The 13,879-nt window shown below is 40.1% G+C and overlaps 1 protein-coding gene across 1 annotated transcript; it reads right to left on the bottom strand.

The window, feature by feature from the left end:
* Nucleotides 1-987: 987 nt before the first annotated feature.
* cxcl12a (chemokine (C-X-C motif) ligand 12a (stromal cell-derived factor 1)) lies at nt 988-8,176 on the bottom strand. The gene is made up of 4 exons (XM_076743797.1): nt 8,038-8,176; nt 6,317-6,434; nt 5,212-5,295; nt 988-3,353 (listed from the first exon to the last, which is right to left on the bottom strand). The coding sequence occupies exons 1-4, from the start codon at nt 8,102-8,104 to the stop codon at nt 3,326-3,328; spliced, it is 297 nt and encodes a 98-aa protein (XP_076599912.1). The 5' UTR covers nt 8,105-8,176; the 3' UTR covers nt 988-3,325.
* Nucleotides 8,177-13,879: the final 5,703 nt, after the last annotated feature.

Raw genomic sequence — 13,879 nt, 5'->3', positions numbered from 1 at the left:
TGAAAGTCATATGTCGTCTCCTGTCTTGTACATTCCTTCGCCTTTGAGTAAATCAGCACAATGCTGGCTGTTCAGCTCATACCAAGGTGCTGAGTAGCCCTCTGGTTTTACTCTTTTTTTCAGTATATATTCAGAATCTTTCTCAACAAAGTAAAACACAGCCTTGCAACACAGACTTTAATTCACTTCCAAACTGAGTTTTTGATTAAAAAAAGTTGCTCGTTCAGGGATTTCGTTTGTCCAAAGTGGTAGTGAGTCACAGCTGATTAGATCTGTGTGCTTGTCTCTCAGGTTTGCTGATGGCTTTGTGAGCAGATGTGTGGTGTGTTTATTTAGGCTCGGTGCCCAGCTCGCCTCAAGTACCAACACGCCACTGAAGAAGATCACTCGTGTAAATCTGCTAATAATTCATTTAATAATGCTGTTCTGTTACACTTCAGTAAACTACATGTGCAGATGCATTAGTGATTTAACACGTCTCATTGACTTTCCATAGCCTCTTGTTTAATGGACTTCAAAGAAAACTCTCCATATGTTTATATTGGCTGTTCTGTTATTCCAGACGCGACACATTTTGTTATGAATGACGTATAATTTTACAAGCAATGTGTGATATTTTCTGACATTTTTTGCATTTTCTTTTAACACTTTCCATTTACAAGTAAATGAAATGTGCACATAAAATCTAAAATATATCCCCTTTTCACTGCATCTCAGGCTTCATGGCACCAGTCACACCACCTGCATGGTTTTACTGGTGGATGTTGGCAGCGATCCCAAGAACACAATGAGTTATGAACTACGACTAACAACTGCTTTTCATTAGAGGACATGTCACATTTTTGTATGTTTTTCTGCAGCCCACGCAGATCTGTCAAAATGTAAGTGCAATAATAAGTAATAAATGAAGCATTGATGATCGAAGGCGAATGGCATGTGAGCTGTTTACCTTATGAAGTTTAACTGAAATATTCTCGGTGAACAAATGGTTTAAAAATGCTTTATTCAGAGTACAAACAGTTAACACTGCAAGATGCGAGGATCCATCCTCTGTATGACTTATAAAATGTGACATGTGCCCAAGCTGCCCCATCTCCCCATTACTGCAGAGGAAAATACTTACGCAATACATGACTGCAGATTCCTGCAGTGATATCAGTTTAACACAATCAGTTCATAATGTGATTATATCTGATTAATTTACACTCCAAATTGGGACACCAGAGCCAAATCAGTGGCTATATCTCCACAAGAGAGCTGCTGATTTATCCTGCTTAAACAGGACTTCAAAGCTGATCAGTAAACATTGCCAAATGGGTTGTGGACTGCCACTCACTGCCCTTTATTTCTCCCTGATGTTTCAATCAGCCGACAACTCTCATCGCATAAACTACTGTGCTCCGCCTCCCATAATGCCCTTCGAGGGAAGTTAAAAGTTCATCCCTTTTAGCTCTAATGTTTTCTTAATGGTCGCTTGTTGAGTTAATAGTTAAATAACAGGCAGGATCATTGTCCTTGCCTCTCATTTGCCCTTGTGAGTAAAGCTAAACACATGTTCTCACATCAAAGTCTTTAGATTTACCCTCTGACCCACTGGTACAGTAAGATTTCAGCAGCTGTGTGTTGGCCCTGGAAAAGTGTGCTTTACGCTGAGCATATGACTGTGTCTATGTGTGCAGCAGTGGGTATAAGTGTGAGTATTTATGATGAAAAAGCTCATAACATATAGGAGAGCATGCATTTAAATGGCCACCACAACATTTTAAAGATTTCCCTTTTTAGCTGACCAACTGTATACACGTTTTACAAGAAAATGCTGGCTGGATGACTCAATTGTGAGAGTAGAGCTCCTTCATTTAAATGTTTAGATTTAATATATAAATGCATAAAAAGAGTACAAAAATAAAACATTTATATAATATTAATTTTACATGTGAAAAGGAGACTTAAATGAATAGATGACTACATCTCCTGGACTTTTACAGTTAAATGCAGCTACACATTCAATGATCAAAAAGAACAGAATGGAAACAGCATGATTAACATATAAAATAAAGACAAAAGACAGAATTCAATGATCAGACTTAGTGAGTAATGGCAAATTTTTGTTGTCAAAACTTGGGTACATCAGATATAAAGTGCATTGCTATCTGCATGACAGTTGTAAGTAGTCACATCGATGTACTTCACACCTATTCATTGTCAGTAATGGTACTACAGTACTACTTTCTCTACTGCGGCTCTCAGTATAACATGATGCTTTAACAGCCAATGTGATGACTGTTATTCAAATTGCTCAACACTCTTCCTTTAAATGGACATGCCTATCTCTTCAGGATCTATCCGACATGATCTCATCTTTTTCACACCAATTTAGTAAGACTGTGACACGGTTTGTTCTTCCCATCCCTTCTCAAGTGGCACAGCTTTATAATTCCAGTAAATGTTGAATTATTGGTTGCTCAATTAAAAACGTTTGAGATCCAGATGTTCAGCTTTTCTCTGGGAATGAAAAAAGCAGACATTGGGTAACACAGGGTCGCGTAATCACAGCCACAGAACAGCTCAGGAAATGCTCAAGCTTGCTTGGCATCCTAACCTCCATCACAAAAACATTGTAATTGCCACTTTTACTAGGATCTTTTATACGTCTATATATAGGCCGGAGTAGCTGGTACTCATTGAAATTCCTCAGTGCCAATTAATTTGAAACATGAAATACAACAAACTCTGCGGCTCTGTCCGATCCTTTGCTTTTAGAAGAGAAACTATAAATTGTTGCTGATCAATGTGAACAATTTAAAATCAGAGACAATAAGGATAAGCAGATCTCATGTTTAGGATTAGTTCTAATAAATCTCCAAGCTCAGCAATCCACAGGACTGTGGGATGCGAACTCATGTTTGTGGTGGAGAAAACCCTCCCCCTGACCTACATCTCTCCCCCTTAAACGCTTTGACCCCGGGGTTGATCCCTTTTCCTAAATGACAGAGAGGCCAGAAGGACAAGAAAATCTCCAAAAATATCTCTTTACTGTGGAAGTCCATTAAAAAAAAAATGTATATACATATTATAGTTAGAAAAACATACACTCACAGATATAATTGCACTTTGCACTAATAACATCTACGATCTCTACAGAGTGGTGATGGTGAAGACGGTGAAGACGGCGACAGGGCTGGTGTTCATGGTGAAGAGTTGTAGGTTTATTCCATGCATAAGGCCGCCGCGTGGCAGCCAGGATAAGTGCTGTACAACATACCAGATGATCTCATATCACATGCTACATGGCTGTGATGGCTCAGGGGGATCTCTGCGGGAGCTTTCAGTTGCCCTGTTTGGATTTCTTCATCCTGGAAGGGAAAAGCAAATTTCATATGAATTTTATAAGAACAAAATGGATGAAATGTCAAAATCATATAGCATGTTTGGCAGTGAGTATTTGCACAGTTGGTTGCTGCCTTTCAATTTTGTCAAAACCAACAAGAGCCGATAGATGATAACTGGCTGAGTGACACGCTAAACAGAATTGGTACCATGTCCATTCCTATAAACACTCGGCTACGAAAATGTAACTAGTAAACACCATCCTGAAAATTAATGAGTATTTGTCCAGCCACGATTGGATGCCAGGAAAGTGCCAAAATTCAGAAAATATTCAACCCCAGTGTTCTCAAACAGAAACAGCTGCTTTGAGTTTATGGGACCAAAATGTTTGTTTACCTGAAATCAAGAACTCAACATTTTAGCCTGTTAAAGCTGAATTTATCCTGCATTTAGTTTTAACTGGTCTCCTCTTATCACATTTGTCACATTGGTCAGTTGGTCTTTTCTATCGCCAAAGTTTTTAATCAATTAGTTGTTGACAGGTTGAGTTTATCTTTCCAGCTTTTTGTAAACTTTTCACTTCATTTAAATGAAAAAACTTGTTTTGATAAATCGCATATCTGAATATGCAATTTTGCAGAACACAAATTTGTATATGCAGGGTGATACACACACACCACACTAACCATGTATAAACACTTGAACATGGGTGGGCAGTCTAATTATTGACATTGAATACTATGTAAAATCTGAGCCACTTTTCAACTGATGAAAAAGGTAATCATGGTCTTGTTTACCAGACTAAAGAGCAGCATAATGCATGACTTACAACCGTGTGCCTTTACACACATTGTAAGTAAGTCCCTCCACCCCTTTGACTGTATGTGTAATTGGAAACACATTAGATCTGATCCATTGTAAATGAGCACTGTCTACTCTCTGCATGAGCTGTTTTGTTATGCAGCGGACTGCTCACACCTCAGCAAGTCAAGGGCTCCACAATCATCCTCGAGACAGACAGTCTGACTGCGGGGCTGTGTGCGGGTCAGTCAGTGTGTATTGAGTGTCAGGGCTGATATCAAAATCGTCATAGGACCAGTGACTGCAGGAGTGCATTGATATTCCTCATGTGAAAATCCACTTTCTGCATCTTTGTCTGTCTCACACCGCAGTGCAGCGTTTGTTTCATCCGAACACTGCGGGGGTGCCTTAGAAGTGCATGACTGCATAGAGTTCAGGATGGCAACTTGATCCTTTCAATAAACTTCATGTTGCCAACGTTATTTCCAGAAAAGTGTCCCCAGGGCAGGAAGGAGACAGTTGATATTGGCAGTGACTTTTAGCCTTCAGACAAACTTTAACATGATTGAGGAGTGCACGTTGTTGCACTCATGTTACACTGAGTGACCAAAAGAGAAAAGGTATCCCTGTGAAGTTACACTATTTTGCGAGTATTGTGTTTAGCAAATGTGCAATATTTATCCAAGTGAGGTTTAAGTCAATATTTTATTAAGCCTGTGTCGTGCATAAACAGTGATGTCCGGGGACGAACCCATAACAGCACTAGTAAGAGCAGATTAAATACAGTTTGTGTGTGAAAATGGGATCACTCTCTACTCCCACTTGGTCATGTACTAGCACGTCTCAAGTCTTGGGCTAAATTGGGCAATTAAGAGTAGTCACTTTCACAATGGTCCATTGATAGATGTCCAAATGTGCATTTGTGCTCTTGCATGTCTTACTTTGAATTTCTATAGAGTGGAAGTGATTTAACCGTGATCCAGACAACTTATCTGCTCCAGGATGACAGCAGACAGCAGAACCATGCACTGAGAGCAAACACACAATCCATAACCAAAATCAGTCTGATTAGTTGCTACTCACTTGTTGATAGCGTTCTTCAGGTACTGCTGCAGCCACCGGATCTCTGGGTTCACACACACCTCTTTGTTTGTCTTCAGCTTGGCGCTGATCGAAAAAAGAGAGAATGGCAATTATGCCTCAGTTGAAGATGAAAGGGTGAGTTATGCAAAATGCGTGTCATTGGGTGTCTTGACACATTGTTATCAAAGAGACTGATTTAACACCGCCATGTCAGTTTGACACACACAGAGCTCTCAGTGGTGATCAATCACCTTTGACCTTACATGTGATGCTGCTACAGATATTCATAGAGCAAATGATCTATGTGCATTCTCAAAGATAATATCCCTTAAGTTTGACAGTTTACCCTTGATTGAAGTATCCAATTAATGTGCAGTAAAGACAAACAAGCATATGGAGGTTGAGGAGTCAATCCCTCAACATGTGGGCTCCTTTCTAAATCCAGCATAACCCTGTGGTTATTTACAGAATGGGTCAAGACTGGATCATATGTCTCTATGTGAGTGATCATGCCTCCTTTGGCACACATGTGTATATGTCAAACCTGCCAATTCATTTTCTCACTCTTAGCGTTTAACTGATCCTGAAGTTTTCCCCTCTATCGTAACCAACATGCATGTTGCAGTGCACTTTCATCTGTAAATTCACTCCACACGAGCCGTAACAACGGATTAGATCAGACCTGAAGGCTGTAAGCACAGTATGAGGAGGAAACGCTGCGTGACAAGCAAATGAGAAGCAAACCCAATTACAAAAGCCACAATAATTGCTTTCCTGTTGCAAACAACACTGCGTCCAATTTCCACCTCCCTTTCACGTTCACTCATACTGAAATGGAGCACTTCCTGTGGACGCGTCAGTGGGCCTATGGTAAAAAATGACTTGCTTTCTGTGCATGTGTGCGGAAGCGAGTGACAGAGGGGCGTGTGTGTACACATGCATGCACAACTCCTTTCTCTGGCCTGTCACCTCTCTGAGATTGATGGTGAGAAATGTCCAACAAGGAGGAAACCTGTCTGATGTTTTAAGGCTAGGGTGGAAAACATGCAATTCTATGTGTTTGTGTGTGCCACTTAGTAAAGCTGGCAGTAAAAAGTATACTCACATCACTTGGAATGGGCAGTTGGGCGTGTGGATGAACCTGAGCTCTCGGATGTAGCCCCGCGGGAGGCTGTTGACTGTTGAACGACAGTAGCATCTCTCCACCAGGCTGATGGGCTTTGCTGAGAGGAAGAAGAAGAGATAAGTATCAGAAACACGCTCGCAGCAAAGCATGTTTCCCAGAGAGCAATAAATCAGATTAGATGAAGGTAATGATCTCATGTGGAAACTGGGTAAGATGGAAGATTATCACAATAATCTAATGCAGTAAAAGACAAAATAAAAAAAATCATATAAAGCATCTTCTTTGACAAAGCAACAAGTTGAAGCACGGATGCAGAGCCTCTGAAAGTCTACAGGAATTTGCCCATACATGCTAACAGCCCATGCAGCATAGTCTTGTTGGACTTGCATAAGACTTTTTATCAGTCCATTATTTATCTCAGTTATCTTTAGCAGGGACATGTAGGAATGGAGCCAACACCGACCACCGTTAAAACAAAATGTCATATTTGAACTTTGAAGATGTTTCTGCTGGAGCCACAGAACACACACAGAGGTAGGGGACACTTATGTCAGACCCACAGACTCTAAACTCTTTCAATCAAACCCAACTCCTCCGTGGCCTGTGTGGTCCCTGGACTTCATGATAGATTTGCATACTTTCCATTACAACCTCAGTTTTCAGGTTTGTACCCACAGATTCACGGTTGATTAATAAGGAAAAATAAATAAGCCTAAATGTTTTCTCTTTTTTTCGTGAACCCCTCGTGGTATCAGTTGGGTGAAGGTGCTCTCAGAATAATTCTAGCCTGGACTATTAATGACAAGGACTAAACAGTGCAGTCTTCAGTCTTGTCAATCCCTGTTTTTGAAGGAAACTGCAGGTCGCACAAACAGATGGTGAGAAGTGCCGCTATAGATTAAACTCTATGCTAATTATCTCCCGTTATTAACATGATAAAGGGGACAACACCTTCAAGTTGGGTGACTGATGTCGCCATGTAGACTAGCTGCGGCTTTGTCTTATAGCTGCCTCATTTGCCAGCAATTAAATGAAAACAAAGAGCAGAACAAATACACACGTTGATCGCCGATCCGACTGGGAATTTCTTAGTGCTGGAGCCACATGTGCAACCCGCTGGTGCTTTACGCATGACGGAGAAAGGTTTTCACCGCTCCAGAATGAGCTCATGCTTCCATTAAAACAACATTTTATGGGATTTAAGTAATATTTTAAATAAAATGAAGCGGTACAGCGTTTAATTCACATTTGGGCCACATATGTATTTTAATATTATGTAATCGGGATTATGGCGTCTGAATAAAATTGCAGATTTTTGGGGCAGATTTGCCACTAAATTTACTTAGTGTCATTTCAAAATATCATAATTAACATAACAATTGTAAAAGTCTGTTTGGGTTAATTCTTTATTCAAGTACTAAAAGACAGCAGCTGTGGAATAGAAAGTCCGTTAGACGCTTTTTAAAAGATTATTTGGGACTAATGCATTTTATTTATCCTTTTATTTCTTATCTTAAGGAAATAAAAAAAAAACTCAGTATGATACTGACAAGTAATGATTTAAGTACCTCTACCTGGCAGGAAAGTGTCACTTTATCGCTTTACTTTACACCGACAACTGAAAAAAATAAAATAAATAAATAAAAAAGTAAGTAAACCTCAACCAACAACACACGTGAAACCAGCAGATAATTCCATACCTTGTGATGGGGGCGCATATATCACCATCGTGAGCGCAGCCACGACCGCCAGCAGCTTCACGTCCATTCTGCGTTAATGCCGATGAGACTTGATCCTGCTCAGAGTAAAGTCCAGAGGAGCTGTGACAGACGGGACTGTGGCGGAGTGTTAAATTACGCACCCGTGTCAATTCACCCAGAAAAACAGATGTTACTTCCGGTTATGCATGGGTAGAAAAATAAAAGTCACGCTTTGCTGAAACGGATATCTATCAGTTAATATAATGTGTCAAATTCAAACCTAATATAAAATACAGTATTTACAAATATTTTTCAAAAAGTGCGTTCTTCGCAATGTCAGCAAATAATATTTCACGATGTTTTATTTTGAAAAAAATAATAATAATAATAATAATCCTGTTTCATTTAATGCGATCCCAGATGAAATTGACTCAGACATGCAAAACATTTAGAAAGCCATTTTCTGTGCCGTCATTTAGCAGTAGTACATATTTATTTGGCATGACCAGCAAACTTCTCAGGAAGTCCGTGTTGTTTTATTTTGTTTATTTGCTTCGAAAAAAATATTTAAGTCCTTCACTTGCACACATATAATTTGGCCACCAGGCAAACACTGGTGTACATTTCTCTACTCAACACGGTCCTCACGCTGTTGCTGAGGCTATGAAAAGAAACAGCAGACATGTTTGCGCACGTGTTTGTTTTTAGTCATGGTTTAGCTTCTCAGAAACTTCATTGGCCCAAATTAATTAAAAGCTAGAAGTGTAACAAGAGAGGACTCACTTGAGCCTTAAGTGTTCTGTTAGTTGATGCTCTAATAAATAGACAGGAGGGATATAGAAACAACACACACACCTCTCAGCTTGTGTTTGGAAAGGAGTTAATTCTTCTCAGTTTAAGTGAATGCGTAAGCAATTGCCTCACAGCCTGCAGAAAATTTCAAATCTGTGTGTGTACATGCACATCCTCGCTCATGCGTTGGGGCGGGATTATTAGCGTATTTAACGTGATGCAGATGTGAAGTCTGTTTCCAGACATTTGGCTTTCATCTTCCAGGGAAAACACTCCGGTTTATATGTGTGTGTATGTGTGTGTTAAGAATAAATGGGTGCTTTCGGTGTGTGTGCATGTCAGAAGTTTAGAGAACTGAGATGAAAACATAAATGAGCCTTGTCTTTTGCACTGATCACACAGTGACTTACTCTAATGCTGTAACACCTCAAATACCTTTACAGACCTGTTTAAGCCGAACACACACAACTGAACGAAATGCAATTCCACAACATAAATATATTCGGAAATCTTTTGCTCCGTGCATAACAAAAGCTTATATTTACACAGACTGAGGATGTGTTTTGCTGCGTTTTCTGTGAATCACAGAGAAACATGAATAACATGCCTAAGTGGCCGGTTTTGTATTTTCCATTCTTTATTTATCCATTTATTGGAGACATATCCTCTCATCACACAGCTGTGGGAAAGCAAACCACCTGCTGACAGCACACTTTATCATGAAAATAAGTGAGGAGTAGAGAAGGATAGTTCAAGGAGAACTGCAGTGTTTTACGCTTATGATTTACTGCATCCAGTCAGTATCATGTGCAAAGTACAAATCCTCCTTTATGTAAGTAATATGCCCATGATCGGTCTCAAGGATTGAGCATTAATGTAAATTCAAGATGTTGATTATGAAGTGTTTTCGCAACCTATAGTTACCTATATGTGAATCTACATGTGTGTCTGAGACATGCTGCTCCGTGCGTCCCCCCCGTCCGGGCTTTGGATCTGAGACAGTCTTTATAGATGATGCCATGGAGACCAGACAGACAAGAGGGGACACACAGAGACGCATCAGCTGACAGCTCAATGCACACATATTGACTTCTCTCACAGACCACAATGGCTAACTTCAAGTGTGTGTGTGTGTGTGTGTGTAAAAGTAGGAAAGACAGAACAAGCAGAGAGGAAAAGAGCCTAGTATGAGAGTCAAACTATTTGAGTAAGGTTCTCTCAGTTTGGAGTGAAAGGTGACTTCAGAGGGTTTCAGATCAAAGGGCCCCCGATCACAACAGCTCATCGACCTGCTCGCTGTCACACAGGGTTACTGGCATGTCAATACAATACAATACAACACACACTTTACATGCACTTCTCTGTCCCTTCCCAAACCTGTGTGAGCCTGCACTAACAACAAACGTGTGCAGTGCGGTTTGCGCAAGCACAAATACAAATGGAAGTCATTTGTCTTGTACACGCACCCACATTCACACACACACACACACACACACACACACACACAAATGAAAGTTGTAAATGGGGGCCGATCTGTGTCATGGGAGAGAACTCGGAGAACATCCAAGGATTTCAACATTTCTGCCACAATCAGCGAGATTTACTTGGTGCTGAGGTGAATGGACTGTCGTAGAGTGGTTACATAAGCAGATTTGGCAGCACATCTTCTCGTCCAATTGTTTCTTCGTTCCTGTATCAACAAGTTCACAGCCTGCATCTTCCCGCAATAAAACACTGTTTTCTCACGGGGAGTCGTTTATTGTAAGGCTTACTATGATTTTCTTCTTTAATACAGAAAGTGAAAGAAAGTATAGACACCCGCTCACATTTTTGGGTGCTTTTAGGTCAGATCATGACAGTTTGGAATGAAAATGCATGTTCACATGATATGTTTCTGGTGGTGCGTGTGTATGCTACCTGCTCCGTTCCGCTCACACCTGTACACTGTCCAGTGTGTTTTTCTGAGCTGATAAGATTTGTGGTGTCGTGTTCTGTTGCCCATCTGTCTGTTTTGGGGGGGGGGGGGGGGGGGGGGTCTCACTCCAGGGGTCCATCGCCTTCTCTCTGTAAGACTCATTTCTTACTGTACTCTCAGAGAACATGGCAAGTGCTTTTTTTTTTAGCTACAAGTGTAAATCACATGGCAGGTTTTTCTCTGAGGCCCTGAAGGCATAGCAGGTGTCCTTAAGGTTTTTTTTTTTTAAGACTTTGAAAACCTCAAGAACGTTTACAACGCTGATCACGTTTTTCAGTTGCTGTATAACAGAGGGAGAAAATAGTGGATAAAGGACAAAGAGACAGAAAGTAAAATGTGATTCTAATGCAAACTGCTTGTATGAAAGGAAAAATCCTAACATATTTTGTGTATCCTGTCTTCTAGTGTTATGTTCACAAGCTGTCAGAGGCACCATATATGTTATTTTCTCAATTCTATGAGTTTCTACTTTATATATTTCTTTGTCATATTTGTAATAACAAATGCATAATATCAAATCTTTTAAGAGCAATAAACTAACAGATATAACATCTGAATTTCAAATCTAAACACATTAAGCAGTCTCATCATAATAACACTTATAACAATCTGCTTTTGCATGGTTTCCTGTCTGAATATTTAAAATTTCACCAACAGTAGATGAATCCGCATAGTGTCGCTGATGAGCGAGTGAAAGCATGAATCTGCCACATGTCAATAGATTGTTAAACATTCCTTTACCACTATTCACCTTTAAAGAGAGACCATGTGACCCAGGAGCCAGGAGTATGCATGGTTGAACGTATTATGTTGGAGTAGCCAATTTCCATAGATCAGACTTTGGTTTGAAAACGTACAGGCAACTGGCCCCAGTGGGGGATCTGCTGCTGCTCCATTGAGGCTCTGTGAGGCTGAGGGCCTGCTGGCTGAGCCTTTGTCTAATTTCCTCTACATCCTCCAGAGAGTCACGAGCCCTGCGCCTTCACACCGCCATATGGACCACCTCAACGGCCTGTCAGCAAAGTCTTTAGACATAGATCTTGAATCAAAGGAGAAACAATGGCTTTATAATCACTTGTTGGTTTCGAGATCCTCCAAATACAACAACAACAACAGAAAGACATTTTCTGCCTCATTTTAACTCTACTGATGAAGCGTCCAGGTCAAAAAACAATGCATGATTGTCTTATTTTTTCTGGGCCCATATTGGTTGCTTTTTGACTAGGAGGAAATTCAGTCAGATTTCTCTCGATGCCCTTTCTAATTAAGGCTCTCTATTTTCTACTTTCAAACAACATGTAATCAGCTTTCATCTTTTCCTTCAAAAGGGTTTGTGAAACATGTAAAATCCTTCTGGCACACTTCATCTTCATCTCACATAAATACTTTGATCTAATTTAAAATTTCTGCAACAGATTGCTCATGACCCATGATCCTGTTTTTTTGTACTTGCTGTGCACAAAAAACATTGTTACTGCAGGCAAGAAGTTCAAGCTGCATTCACATACTACTCAGATACTTTTTGAGATATGATGTATAAATAAATGTGTTTTCCCAGGCTCTCGCAAAAATATGAACTAGTCACTTTACATTAAATCATGAAGTCAGTTTAAAGTCAGTTGTGCTAGTTTTTATGGTTTCAGCTGTGAGTTTATGCCAGATTGAGCCACATGAACTACAGCTGGTGTTGGGCTAGCTGGTAAGGTTGATCCATAGATTTTGACACCTGGTGCTGTCCGGCCACGGGAACAAAAACCCTTCAGCTGCCTCTGTGATGTTGCCCGGAGGAGCCGAGAGATGCATTAAGGTTCATGGTAACACTGCTGAATGAGCTTTTTGAAGTCGAGACTGATGATATACTGTTGTCATGCAGTTACGGGTTTAGTAAATCGAAGGAATGCTATTGCGGTATATCATCTTGATTATTTCCTGAAAACCCTGTAGAGTAGGTTTTTTTGGTGGGTTACAGAGAACTGTGATTCACCCTCACAGCATTCACAGAAGATAAATCCTTAAATTGAAGATTGGAGTTTAAAATGTCCTGGATCTATAAAACTGATTAGTTTGGTTCTGCTCCTCTATTATAGTTTCTGAATTCTGTATAAGCTGGAAGCAGCCACCCATGAACCTGTATATATATATGTACTGTACATGTTTCCCCACGTGTGTAGATTACTATTTTGCAACTGTGCATAAACACACACTAAATACCAGGACAGATACACATATGCAAACACACTCTTTCTCACAAGCAAAAGCTCCTGCAGTTTATTTTGTCACTGAAACTGAAAACCACAACACAAACAATATGCCTCATGCTCTCGTCCCAACCACATATGTAATCCTTGACAAAGGCACTGACACACAATCCCCTTTCTCAGTGTATCCCCCTCTTCTTTTTCCTATTTCTTTGAGCCTCTCTGGCTCTTACATTACTCAAAGCATCCTCACACAGTCGATGTTTTTGGCTTGTCCTTAAACCCGATCCATTTGTGTGATAAAAAGACACATGGAGCCTGTTAATATTTCATTAGTCATTCATTCCTGTGTGTCAAACAGCACAAGTGTTATCCACTATATTGATCCTGTCTGTCATCAAGCTGGTATGTGGCCCAGTAATGTTTCTGGGTGCTGTGAGAGATGCTTAAACAGGTGAGTGAGCTCCAGAAACAGCTGAAAGTGACTGAGACATAAATCACCTTGTAGTGTTTCTGAGGTGGGGTTAAAGCCAACTAAACAACAACCCCTGATAGAAATACCATTGATTTAAAATTAATTCATCTTTCATTGTTTTTTTGTGGGGAGATTAGAAGGTGCTTTCTAGTAACTGCAGCATCAGAAAGAACTATATCACATTAATCACTCTGCGCTCATAAGTGAATCTATTAGGTATCATTTATCTAACCTTCACTTTCTTCACGATCATCAAAAAACATCTAGGCTCTTATTTCTACTAATAAATATTCAGTAATTCAACAAACTGTCCCAGACCATAAAAATGTAGCAATATTGTTATTTTACTGTGACAGTATGACATTTCCAGCTATCCTCATCCTCCGACTCCCAGAGAGATGT

This window comes from Chaetodon auriga, chromosome 11, assembly GCF_051107435.1.
Source record: "Chaetodon auriga isolate fChaAug3 chromosome 11, fChaAug3.hap1, whole genome shotgun sequence".
Taxonomy (NCBI): Eukaryota; Metazoa; Chordata; class Actinopteri; order Chaetodontiformes; family Chaetodontidae; genus Chaetodon; species Chaetodon auriga.
The sequence above is the reverse complement of the archived record's forward strand: the minus strand, read 5'-3'. Positions and strand labels throughout refer to the sequence as shown.

Excerpts from the sequence above, each read along its gene's own strand:
- cxcl12a (XM_076743797.1), bottom strand. The coding sequence starts at position 8,104 with ATGGACGTGAAGCTGCTGGCGGTCGTGGCTGCGCTCACGATGGTGATA. Across the intron at positions 6,435-8,037 it reads ATATGCGCCCCCATCACAAG|CAAAGCCCATCAGCCTGGTG; the intron begins GTATGGAATTAT and ends TCTTCCTCTCAG. Across the intron at positions 5,296-6,316 it reads AACTGCCCATTCCAAGTGAT|CGCCAAGCTGAAGACAAACA; the intron begins GTGAGTATACTT and ends TTTTTCGATCAG.